General features: G+C 35.3%; 1 protein-coding gene across 1 annotated transcript in view; it reads left to right on the plus strand.

The window, feature by feature from the left end:
- The first annotated feature begins 7,909 nt into the window (after positions 1–7,909).
- LOC141301429 (laminin subunit beta-4-like) overlaps positions 7,910–13,644 on the plus strand; it is a 30,707-nt gene continuing 24,972 nt past the window's right edge. The window contains exons 1-2 of the mRNA XM_073831659.1: positions 7,910–7,949; positions 9,828–9,985. Of these exons, the coding sequence (XP_073687760.1) occupies positions 7,910–7,949; positions 9,828–9,985 (198 nt within the window). The remainder of the gene's footprint in view (positions 7,950–9,827; positions 9,986–13,644) is intronic.

Raw genomic sequence — 13,644 nt, forward strand, 5'->3', positions numbered from 1 at the left:
GTGTTAAAGGGATAGTTCAGGCAAAAATTACAAATCTGTCATTAATTACTCACCCTCATGTCGTGCCAAACCTGTAAGACCTTTATCTTCAGAAAACAAATTAAGGTATTTTTGATTAAATCCGAGCGCTTTCTGACCCTGCATAGACAGCAACGCAACTGACACGTTCAAGAGCTAGAAAAATAGTAAGAACGTTGATAAAGAAGTCCATGTGACATCAGTGGTTCAACCATAATGTTATAAAGCTATCAGAATACTTTTTGTGCACAAAGAAAACAAAAATAACGACTTTATTCAACAACTTCATCTCTTCCGTGCAGGGTTGCATCACCAATTATCACATTATTGGTGTCGCTTCTAGGGATGTCAAAATGGCTAAAAAACTAAATTTAAAAATAATATCAATATTCGAATTATATTTAAATTTTAAGGGGTCATATAATGTTGCTAAAAAGGGCATTATTTTGTGTATTCGTTGTAATGCAGTGTGTTTATGCAGTTTGATGTTAAAAAACATTTTTCCACATACTGTACATTATTGTTGCTCCTCTTTGCCCCGCCTTTCTGAAAAGTTTCGATCTTTACAAAACTCATCGTTGATGGAAACCAGGTGTTCTCTGACTGGCCAGCTATCTTGTGCGTTGTGATTGGCTGAATACCTTAAGCATGTGACCGAAATGTTACGCCCCTTACCATGCCGTTTCTCGGCACGACGAGACAGAAACAATAAAACCCATTATAAACGAGGCACTTGTTGCATCCAGTGGGGACATAACTACTGATTATAATGACTCATACTGTCTTTTTACGCGTTTTTTGTTGTGTTGCGTCGCGTAAAGCTATTCTACAAACGCAAATGCAGTTTTTAGAATGGGTTGAAGCGATGCGACACAACAAAAAAGAAACAAAAAGCAATCCTCTACACTGCTCAAAACTCACGTTTGAATAGTCAGTACTGAAATCTTTTAATATGAAAACGTACTTACAGGCCGTCAGTCAGAAGCGCAGACTGTCCTCGCGACACTGGAACTGCCCCTCTTTATAGTCTTAACCCTTTGTGTACAGCTGGCATTGTAAGCTGCTCTCCCAGGTTCAGGAAACAGTCCCCCGTGAAATGTGCATCACCCGCTCAAATATTTGAGTTGTACTGTTCCAGAGAAGTGTTGTAAATATAGCTCATTTGAAAGGCCAAACAAAGTACGAAGTACGAAACACACTGCGTCTCCACAACATGGCGGCTGCAACACTACTATTGCCGGTAAAAAGTTACGCCTTCTTTCTTCCCATATACAGTGGTGTGAAAAAGTGTTGGCCCCCTTCCTGATACTTTATTTTTTTTGCATGTTTGTCACACTTTAATGTTTCAGATCATCAATCAAGCTTACATATTAATCAAAGATAACACAAGTAAGCACAACATGCAGTTTTTAAATGAAGGGTTTTTTTTTATGAAGGTTAAAAAAATCCAAACCCACATGGCCCTGTGTGAAAAAGTGTTTGCAACACTGCTTCAGGGTCAGTCCTTGCCGCGTGTTCACAAGAGTACTCGATGCAAGCATATTCTTGTAACTTCATAAAACTGTGGTCGAACCACTGATGTCACATGGACAATTATATCAATGTCTTTACTACCTTTCTGGGCCTTGAATGTCGCAGTTGCGTTGCTGTCTACGAAAAGTCACAAAGGGTCGGATTTCATCAAAAATATCTTAATTTGTGTTCTTACGAGTTTGGAACGACATGAAGATGAGTAATCAATGACAGAATTTTCATTTTGGGTGAACTGTCTCTTTAAATCTGCTCTACTCGCCACTAAACTAACACATCTTACATTTACTTGTATTATTTGGTGTATTTAGTGCAGCAACTTTGGTCCAAGGACCCAGATTTTATAGCAGACATCAAGCGGGCACCCAAAACAGTCCCAAAATCATTTATTTTTATTATTTGGTGCTTTTAGTACAACAACTTAGCACCGACACTAAAAAAAGTAGACGCAGTGACTTCCCTGTGCATTTTCAGATCCATATTTGCTTTATAGCTGCTTCTTACATCTGGTTCTCAATGCACTTTGTATAACGATTCTTGGGAGATGTCCTGAAATATTAACTCCCGTATAAAGTTCTCTCTGGCTTGTATCATACTCCATATTCTTAAACATTCATTTCATTCTTCCAAAGCAAATGCTTTATTACACACACCTTCTAAAGCAGCAGTATGACGTGTTTAATCCAAGCAGATCTTGTCAAACACATTTCTATCTCTGATTTGTCATTGACAAGAGCGTGTCCTGTAATGAATCTAGCCATCATTCCCTCTCAAACAGAATGCTGTATTCTGTACATGACAAGCGTAAATCAACTCTCAATGCAACTTAATCCTTTTTTCCTCACACGGCCTTGGGGCTTTTCTTCCTTCTCACACACACACACGGGAGCTCAGGTGTGTCTTTACAGGCTTCGGCTTTCAGAGTTATTGCCGCACAATCCATTGCTGGCAGCTATAGGTACGTGCACACAAGCCTGGGACCACAACAGAAGCAGAAGACCCCGACTAATCATCTTCAACTCTCCATCCCGCTGATATTGTGTAAGTGTTCAGTCGTTTTTGTGTAACCAGCTGTGCTGCTGCATTAAGAGTAATACAATGGCATGCAAATTGTAAGTCAGTGCTCTGTTGTCCTCTATAGAGTATTTGGACTGGGATGAATCATTTTCGGTAGAAGTCGAAGCTGTTCAGTCAAGTCCTGTCCAACCACATGCTATTTGTCTTCATCTGCTGAGGTATGTGTGGAAAATATTTTGTCACAGCTGATGTAATGATTTCTTGGTTTACAGTGTTTGGAAATATGCAGTTGTGGGATGTGTGTCAGTATTTTGTTCGAAATGAAAAAAATGTGTTATGAGTTATTTTTGGGGTTTGTTTTTGGTTACATTTTTCTGCTTATTTTGAAAGAGAGAGAGAACACCATCAACAAAATAAGATTTTTTTAATTTAGAATTTTTTTTAACATTTGTTTTAATTAATTAAAATTTAATTTCTATATTATATTTAATATTTTCTTTATTTTTATTTGACCTTGTGTTTTAACATTTAAAATTTAGTCTGTTTTAGTAACCTATATTTTTATTTATTTGCAATGTAGTAATTTAGGTGTATTAATAATATCAAAATTTAAAACATTTCTATTCTATTCTAATCTTATTCATTCATTCAGCATATTTGGTATTTTTTCTTTTTCTTTTTTTGAGCGAGAGAAAAAGAGAGAGAGAGAACATTACCTTAATAAAATAAGAATTGTTAATGATAGTTTAGTAATTTGTTTTACATTTTATTTTAATTAATTTTATTTAACTTTGTGTTTTACCATACTCAGAAGTGTTAATGAGCAACTTTTATAATATATTTTATTGTATTTTGAATACATTAATTTGGTTGTAACTTATAATTTTGTTTTTAAAGTTTAAGAAACGTCTTTTTATTTTATTTTTAATATGGCAGTTTAGTGTGTTTTAATAATCTATATTTAGTTGTTAGGTGTATTAAAAATATCAAATTTAAAAAACCAGACATTTAAAAAAAAAAATGTATTTTTTTCAATAAAATAAAATAATTCATTCATTCATTCAGCATATTTGGTCTTTTTTTGAAAGCGAGAGAGATAGAAAATTATCTTAACAAAGTAATTATAAATATGTATTAAAAATATAAAAATTAAATATCCTACATTTTTTTTAAAATGTACATTTTCTGCATATTTTTGAGAGTTAAAGAGAGAGAACATAACCTCAACAAAATAACTGTTCATGTGCAACCTTTTATGTTTAATATTTTTTATTTAATTTAATTTAATTTACATGTATTTGTATTATTGTATTTGACTTTGTATTTTAACAATCGTTAAACAAAGTGTTAATGAGTAATTTTTGTTAACAACTTTTATCATTTATTTTATTGAATTTTAAATACAGTAATTTTTCTGTAACATAAAATGTAGTTTTTAATGTTTTAGTAATGTGTACTCTTTATTTTTTTCAATATGGACATTTAGTGGATTTAAGTTTAAATTTAGTTAATTTAGGTGTATTAAAAATATCAAATAAAAAAAAAATCCTACATTTTTGAAAATATGGAAAAAATATTAATTAAAATATACTCAGTCTTTTTTTTGAAATAGAGAGAGAACATAACATCAACAAAATAAACATTGTTAATGTACAACCTTTTGATTTAACGTTTTATTATTTTACTTTTTATTTTATATTTCAAGTTTTCCTTATTTCATTTTACTTTGTATTTTAACAATTAGAAGTGTTGATGAGCTATTTTTAGCAACTTTTGTTGTAATTCTGAAGTATCTGTATAATTTTGTTTTTAATGTTTTATTAACTTGTTTATTTGATTATTATATTTTAAATATGCCAATTTCGTTGTATTTAAACATTTATTCGCCTAATGTTTTAAATACTTTTATTTTATTTGTAATATAGTAATTTATTTTTTCTGTTAAAAGTGGCAAACTGTAAAATTCAAAAAAAAAAAAAAATTAAATATACATTTTTACATTTGTATTATTATATTATTTTTTACATTTTTTTTAAATTATTAAGTTAATCAGAGATAAGCTGTCCTATACAGATAAAATAAGTAATCTTACAGTGAACTTTGGCATAGTTTGGTTGAGTTTAATGCAGTACCAAATGCTATGAAAATAGGTCTTAGTTGCAATAACATTACATCTGTAGCATTGTGCTATGTGCATTGCTTAAAAGCAATTCTAATACTATAATGACAATCTTGTTCTTGCATGTTTTAAATTCGCTGTTTTATCACAACAGAAGCCCACCTGTACTTCCAGAGCTGTTGTCACGTAAATGCATTGTGGCTTTTCTTGAATGAAACTGGACTAGTGCATTGTGGTGAATGATCTATGCTGTGTTAAAAAAACGACACATACTCTTTGTGTCATAGACATACAGAAAATGATCAAATTACAGGCTCATCTCACACTACAGAGGTTAATGGATGGCTTTTAGAGCAGTTCTTACATAGTTTTTGCTTCAGGACCCAGATTTTATAGCAGATGTCAAGTGGACAGAAAAATGTGAAGCTGTCAAAAATCCTACAATGTTTCTACACAAATCAAAATCAAAATATCATATTTATAAAAACAAATGCTGCTGTAGTGCAGTGCAGAGCAGGAAGTATAAAAACAGCAGAAATTGAATGCACATGAAAAACAGCCAGTTCAGAAGTATTGGTCCACTCAGTTGACCCACATTCAACAGGCTCCAGAAGAGAACTTCAGGAGTGAGAATGAGCTCACAAAAGCACGACTTAGCATTTTAGACAGATTAGCATGCTAAGCTAACTTAATACTAAAGTAGTTAATGGTTAACCTGATAACTGAAGCGCCACATTAGAACAAATGGCAACTGGTTAGCATGCTAACCAATCAGCATGAACACTAGGTGGCGCTGTGTTCAAACTTCTCAGGTACCTCTCGGACATGCTGTCGATGATCCCTACCATTTTTTATGTAGATATGTCAAAAGGTTCAAAATATATTGCAAATTATGTCAAAATGTCCAAGGAAAAACATAATTTTCTGACAAACTGTTCGAAAGTTATAAGCAAAAATTTGCATTTTTAATCTCTCACGACCCATAGGTGGCGCTGTTCCCAACTTTGGCATGGACCCTCAGAGCATGGTTTTGATGACGCATACCAAGTTTCATTTCAATTGATCAAAGTTTGGCCAAGATATAGCCTCTGAACCAATTTTGGGTCGACTTCGTTAAATTTGCGACATTATAACTTTTGAACAAAGATGAATAAAAAAAATGTTTAGTCATTTCTGTGCAGCTCAGTCCAAAGATCATCTGAGCCAATTTTGTGAAGAATTGGATCAATTTTCAAGGAGGAGTAGCAAAAACAGAATACTGTACTTTTCAAAATGGCCGCTACTGTAATGGGTGGAGTCTTAATGTAAGCAACTGATTGTGATCAGCAGGAAGAGAGAGGAATCAGATGTACTAAGTTTCATTTTTCAGGAGTTATTACCATTTTAGTGTTGAATTTTTGAACTAGTGGTGGCGCTATAGAGTTGGTCCTAGAGACCCCAAAGATGGTCAGATCACATTTCATGACCACCACTATAAGTGTGCCAATTTCCTGTGTTCCCTTCATAGGGCTGCCATAGACTCCCATTGGATGAAAATGATAAGAAAACATATAGATAAACTCACAATGCTTATTACGTTATAAAGTCAGAATTTAAACTCACAATTGCAAGATATAACCAGTCAGGTTTATATCGTGCAGGGAGTTTATATCCTGCAGTTCTGACTTTTTTCTTGCAATTCTGACTTTATTTCTCGCAATTACATGTTTATATCCCACAATTCTGACTTTTTTCTTGTAATTTTGACTTTATAACACGCAATTACAAGTTAATATTACGCAATTCTGACTTTATTTCTCGTAATTGCGAGTTTATGTCCTGCAATTCTGACTTTTTCTCGCATTTCTGACATCATTTTCTGACAAACTGTTCGAAAGTTATACGCAAAAATGTGCATTTTTAGTATCTCACGACCCATAGGTGGCACTGTTCCCAACTTTGGCATGGTCCCTCAGAGCATGGTTTTGATGAAGCCCAAGTTTCATTTCAATTGATCAAAGTTTGGCCAAGATATAGCCTCTGAACCAATTTTGAGTCGACCTTGTTAACTTTGCGACATCATAACTGTTAAACAAAGATGAATTAAAAAAAATGTTCAGTCATTTCTGTGCAGCTCATTCCAAAGATCATCTAAAGGCTGGAATCCACTACACAACTTTTAAAATCGGAACAGCTTTTTTAAACAATAGGCATCATACACTTACCGACTTTGTAAACATGACAGAGGAAAACTGGCCATCATACACTACACGACTGAGGATCATACACTAGCAGACGTTGAAGTCTGACGATCACAACAAACTCATGCAGAAACGTGCATTCTAAAATCGGCTGAAAATATTAAACATGTTTGATATCCTCTGACTGGATGGAATCAAAGTCTGAAGCTAAAATATCAGAGTCTGTGACCATCATACACTATGCGATTTTCTATGGAATCTCTCAACTTAAATCTGCAGACTTGCTCTGACTTTCAGCAACTAGCCTCAACTTATCCAGACTGTAAATCGGTGGAAAATCGAGGCAAAAATCACAGTGTATTTCAGGCTTAAGCCAATTTTGTGAAGAATTGGATCAATTTACAAGGAGGAGTAGCAAAAAAACAGAATACTGTACTTTTCAAAATGGCTGCTACTGTAATGGGTGGAGTCTTAATGTAAGCAACTGATTCTGATCAGCAAGAAGAGAGGAATTGGGTGTACTAAGTTTATTTTTTCTAGAATTAGGGGTTCAGGAGTTATTACCATTTTAATGTTGAATTTTTGAACTAGTGGTGGTGCTGTAGAGTTGGACCTAGAGACCCCAAAGTTTGTCAGATCACTATTCATGGCCATCACTACAAGTGTGCCAAATTTAACCAATTTTCTATTTTCCCTTTAAAGAGCTGCCATAGACTCCCATTGGACGAACATAATAAGAAAACATACAGATACAAATATCCTAAATATCCAGATTTTGATTAATAGTGCAAATAAAGTGCTGATGAATGCAGTCAAGATGCTCTCAAGGTGTTTATGTGATTGCTTGTACTTGACATTTTGATTGCAGAATATTCAATGAGAAAAACATTTTGACACCACGCTTTAATTAAAGCGGTAGTAAACCTTAGGGCATGCGCTGACATATTTCTCACATTGAGTTTGTATCACATTCCTCCTCCTCCATTCATCCATCCATCCTTTCTTTCTCTCTCCTCATGCACCCTTTTGTCCTACAGGTCCAACTATGCTGATCCGATTGGAGACATCGGCGTTCCTGATTCTCTGTAAGTCTGCTCAAATCTTTGACATTGCTGCAAGCTGACAGTGAAATTACCCCATGAGCCCAATCATGGGAAACATGCGATCACTTGCCACCCTTGGATTGAATTTTTTCCCCCCACTTGTTGACACTTGAATCCTCTAACATGCAAGTAGTCTTATATTTTTCAACATATTTCTTTAATTTTCATAGCAAAGCCAGTTTGAACAAATCACTGTCACTTGACGTCTGGCTCATACTTGTTTTGGTTTTGTCCCGTTTTTATTCTGGAAAATTAGTGAAGTAATTCAGACGATGCTTACTTTTAACCTGCAAATTACAGTCTAGTTTCTAAAGAGAAACAAGAGATTATGTTCTTATGTAACTGTTTTTTAAGTAGTGTTGTATTTTTGTAGGCTAAAATCCAGACACGAGTTAGCCTTTTCATTTTTTTTAATGGGTTTTGATTAAATGCCTGGAACAAGTGTCTATGCACAGCCTTATTATAATCACGCTCTTTTCCTATTCTAACTAAAACTTAGAGAAAATGTTGCTAAAACTGAAAGAGTTGTTTAATATTTTAAATATATATATCTGTTTATTGTCACACCCGGGGGGTTTGGTCCATATAAGCTGTGAATGATCTGCATATTAAGGCCTTTTGAGAGAATGAGTTATTTCAGGTGTAACATAAGGCTTATGTAATAAAATATTGTGAATACATATGTGACTGTCAATGAAATATCTATTTGCAGATGGTAATTTTTCGCAAATCTGTGGCAGTTACGAAGGGATTCAGGGAAATGGATCCACAGCAGCTAAAAATCTTTATTATTTTTATCATTATTTCATTCTTAAAAGCTGTCCACAAATTGTTCACCATAGTGAAAAATGTGCTGTTGCTACCAGATCTCAATGACCAAAAAATCACATTGTTTTTCATTTAAAAAAAATCATGTTTTCTCAAGCAAACCCAATTTTGAAATTCCACAGAAAAATCTTCATATATTTTTTGGCATAGACAAAGTTTGTTGATATGGAAGCCCGTTTCTGCCACTAAATGAAAAATAAAAAAGGTAATTGCGACTTTTTATCTTGCAATTCTGATTTTTTTTTCTCAGAATTGTGAGCTATAAACTCACAATGCAAGTTATAAAGTCAGAATTTCAGAATTTAAACTCGAGTTAAAAAGTCACAATTGCGAGACATAACCAGTCAGGTTTATATCCCGCAGAGTGCTTATATCCCGCAATTCTCGGCAAGACTTTTTTCTTGCAATTCTGAATTTATTTCTCACAATTACGTTTATATCACGCAATTCTGAGAAAAAGTCAGAAATGCCAGTTTATATCTTGCAATTATGACTATAACTCGCAATTATGACTTTATTTCTTGCAATTGAGTTTACATCCTACAATTCAGATTTTTTTTCTTGCAATTCTGACTTTATAATTTGCAACTGCAAGTTTGTATCACGCAATTCTGAGAAACAAAGTCAGTATTACCAGTTTATATCTTGCAATTCTGACTTTATTTCTTGCAATTGCGAGTTTATGTCCCGCAATTCTCACTTTTTCTCGCAAAGCTCTGTTCACAGCGAGCTGTTTCGGTGCGCGACTCTTTAAATGATAATGAGCTACTGCTCACTCCTTCCCTCTTTTCCATTTTTTGTATATTCGGTGGCACATTATCATCAAAAACAAAACTAATCCACTGCATCCTCAGTGGCTCTAATGTCGGGAGAAAATGAAGACTCTCATGTTCACTTGTACATTCTCAGTCTAGAGAGCATTTGATTGGAGACTGATTTGTAGTACAGGATGATATTGATATGCAGCTAACTTTATTACTTGAAGTTTAGCTAATGCAGAACGTGGTATAACTGAACGTTTGTGATTTGTAGTGATAGCAGCTCCAGTCCGCCTCCAAGACGAATGCGTGGGGAATTCATGTTATCCTAACCTCGGTGACCTCATGGTGGGCCGCGCCTCCCAGCTCACGGCTTCCTCAACCTGTGGACTCTACAGACCACAAAACTATTGCATCCTGGGATACCTAGAGGTCAGTTGTCAAAAGCGCAACACTTCAAGAGGTCCGAATGTCAGTGATGTGGTTTAAAATATGTATGCCTTCAGAGTATTAAACCAGAAAAGGAAGTAGATTCGAAGAGTTGCTCCCAGAACATTGCTTGTTTGGTTTACAGGGAAAGACTTCTCTGGATTTTGGTAGTACACATCACTTTGAAACTCTGAAAAAATATTTGAAAAAAGATCACAAATTCAAGGTTGTAAATTCCCAAGTCCTTGAACCCTGAAGCAAATGCATTTCTCTCGGGACTCCGAGTACAGTTTTCTCAGACATATTTGCATAACATCTTCCAATCCAAACTACCCAGAATACAGTTCCATCCCAAAGTGGTGTCTTTTCAGCACCCACACTGAGATTAAAAAGAGTCGGCATGCCTTTTTCTCTTTTTTCAGCGTGGATTGACAGCACTCTGGCCGACCCTTTGGGTAATACATACTACAGACAAGTTCTGATGTGCCTCTCTGAGCTGTCGTATAGGTCATTACCTCTTCTCTGCCACAAGACTAATTTATGCCTGTTTCCATATTCCCCTTTCCTCCCGCCTCATACCCCTGGCCCTGTCTATACAGGTGATAAAGCTGGTATGTGGGTGTGTCGTTCAGCACTCGTTTTGTATATTTACACTACCTTTCTTGGCCTGAAAAACCCACCGCAATGGTGCTTCCAATAACATGCAGTATAAATAAAAGGAAACTGCAAAAACACTGAATGCATTTGGATAAGTTGGTTTCTGAGGTGTTAAAATGAGATTATTGATGTGATGGACAGTTCTTGTTCATACATGCCTGCAACAAAGACATACCCCCGCATATCCCCCCTCATTGTCCCTACGATATTCAGGAAATTCTTGTGAATTTTTGCCAGGAGACACTAATTACATAGAATAATACATTACTGCAAGAGCTTCTGCGACTCACTCCCTGCTGTATTAATTCACTCAGGAAATTCCGTCTTTATTTGTTCATTTTCTCATGTTGTTCCAAATCCATAGAAATTTCTTTCTTGCATGGAACACAAAAGGTGATTTTTTTTTGAAGAACATCCTGGTGGGTCTTTTCAATATAATAAAAGTGAATGAAGACTGCGGCTGTCGAGTCCCAAAGTAAACCCAATAAAAGTAGTCTCTGTGCTCTATATTCCAAGTCTTCTGAAACCATTCGCTGGTTTTGTGTGAAGAACAGACGGAAATATAAGTCCTTATTCAATTAAAATCCTGCCATCCACCCTTATTCTTCTTGGCAAGTTCATGAGAGAAGTGGTGCTCAATCTGCGAACGAATCATTGTTTATAATCAGAGATTGGTCCGAGAAACTGAATTAGTTCACTTTCAGAATAAAGATTTCCTGATAATTTACTAACTCCCATGTCATCCAAGATGTTCATGCCATACTTTGTTCAGTTGAAAAGGAATTAAGGTGTTTGAGGTAAACATTTTTCTCCATAAAGTGGACTTCAATGGGGATCAACGGGTTGAAGGTCCAAATATCAATGCAGTTTCAATGCAGCTTCAAAGGGCTCTACACGACCCCAGGCGAGGAATAAGGGTAGTATCTAGCGAAGCGTTTGGCAATTTTCTAAAAAAAATAAACACGTTTTAACCACAAATGCTTGTCTTCCACTAGCTCTGCAATGCGCATCTGCGACTTTATGCATTACGTAAAAGTCACGTAGGATTAGTTCTTTGTCTCTGTACTTTGGTACAAAATATTCCATGTCATTTTCTCCTCCAACTTCAAAATCGTCTGACATCGTTGTTTTACCTTTTTTTGTAAAGGGCGTTTGACTTGCATACTTGCATACACTGGGTCAGAACTTTCGCCTAAGTCATGACCTTTTCGTCATAATGTGTTACATTACACAATGCGTGAGGTCTAGTTAGTGGTTAAAAAGTATAGAAATTAGATTTTTTTTTTTAGAAAATGATGAATCACTTTACTAGATAAAACCCTTATTCCTCGGCTGGGATTGTGTAGAGCCCTTTGGAGTTGTACTGAAACTTAAGTTTGGACCTTCAACCCGTTGGCCACCATTGAAGTCCACTATATGGAAAAAAATCCTGAAATGTTTTCCTCAAAAACCTTAAAGGATTAAGTTCACTTCTAGAACAAAAATGTACAGATAATGTACTCACCCCCTTGTCATCTAAGATGTTCATGTCTTTCTTTCTTCAGTCGTAAAGAAATTATGTTTTTTGAGGAAAACATTTCAGGATTTCTTTCCATATAATGAATATGTATGGTGCCCCCAAGTTTGAACTTCCAAAATGCAGTTTAAATGCAACTTCAAAGGGCTCTAAACAATCCCAGCCGAGGAAGAAGGGTCTTATCTAGTGAAAATTGGTTATTTTCGACAATTTATATACTTTTTAACCCTTAAATGCTCGTCTTGTCTAGCTCTACCCCATGCGCATGTGTAGCCTGTGTGATCCGAGTCAAGTCAGTTAGGGTATGTCGAAAAAATCTTGTTTTCTTCCCCAACTTCAAAATCGCCCTACATCGCTGCAGAAGTACCGACCCAGTGTTTACAAGTGACCATACAAAGAAGATCAAACGCCCTTTACAAAAAAAGGTAAAACAGCATTGTAGGGCGATTTTGAAGTTGAAGACGAAAACAAGTTTTTCCACACCCTAACTGTATTGACCCGGAATACACAGACTACGCATGTGCATCACAGAGACGAGACAAGATGAGCATTTAAGTGTTAAAAAATAACATAAATTGTCAATTTGTTTCGAAAATAACCAATCGTTTCGCTAGATAATACCCTTCTTCCTTGGCTGGGATCAGTTAGAGCCCTTTGAAGCTGCATTTAAAATACATTTTGGAAGTTCAAACTTGGGGGCACCATACATATTCATTATATGGAGAGAAATCCTGAAATGTTTTCCTCAACAAACATAATTTCTTTACGACTGAAGAAAGAAAGACATGAACATCTTGGATGACAAGGGGGTAAGTATGTGATCTGTAATTTTTTTTTTCTGGAAATGAACTAATCCTTTAATTTCTTCTCGACTAAAGAAAGAAGACATGAACATCTTGGATGACATAGGGGTGAGTAAATTATCAGGAAATGTTATTCTGGAAGTGAGCTAATCCTTTAACCAACTATGGCTGCAAGTTGTGACATTACCAACATTCATTATTTCACAAGAGCATAGTTCCAACAAACGTTTGGAACTATTTTAGCTTGTCAAGAAAATAGAAAAATACCCAGGGAACCTGCGATTGAATCAAACATCTGAAAATAAAGCAAAACAACAGAGGACTAAACTTATCAAAGTAGTCCTCAGATGCCATGCTTGTTATTTAAAGCTATAATCTGATATTATTTGATCTCACCACCTGTTATATTGTTGAACCAACGTAGTTCGAAAGACAGATGTGCAACAAAGTTACTACGCTTTCTGGAAACGATGCATTGCACTGTGGTAGTTAATCAGCGAGTTACGTTATTCAATGGGAAATGCACCCCTGAATGATTCATTAATGAATCTGACTGATTTGGTTCACGAGTTTAGCTCACTGACCAGCCATAACTGTTAATGGAGCAGAAAACCAAATTTCATTCTGTTTATCACACTAGTTATTACATATTGCAATTTAAAAGACATTATTTCTCCTTATCTCAA

The sequence above is a fragment of the Garra rufa genome, chromosome 25 (assembly GCF_049309525.1).
Source record: "Garra rufa chromosome 25, GarRuf1.0, whole genome shotgun sequence".
Taxonomy (NCBI): Eukaryota; Metazoa; Chordata; class Actinopteri; order Cypriniformes; family Cyprinidae; genus Garra; species Garra rufa.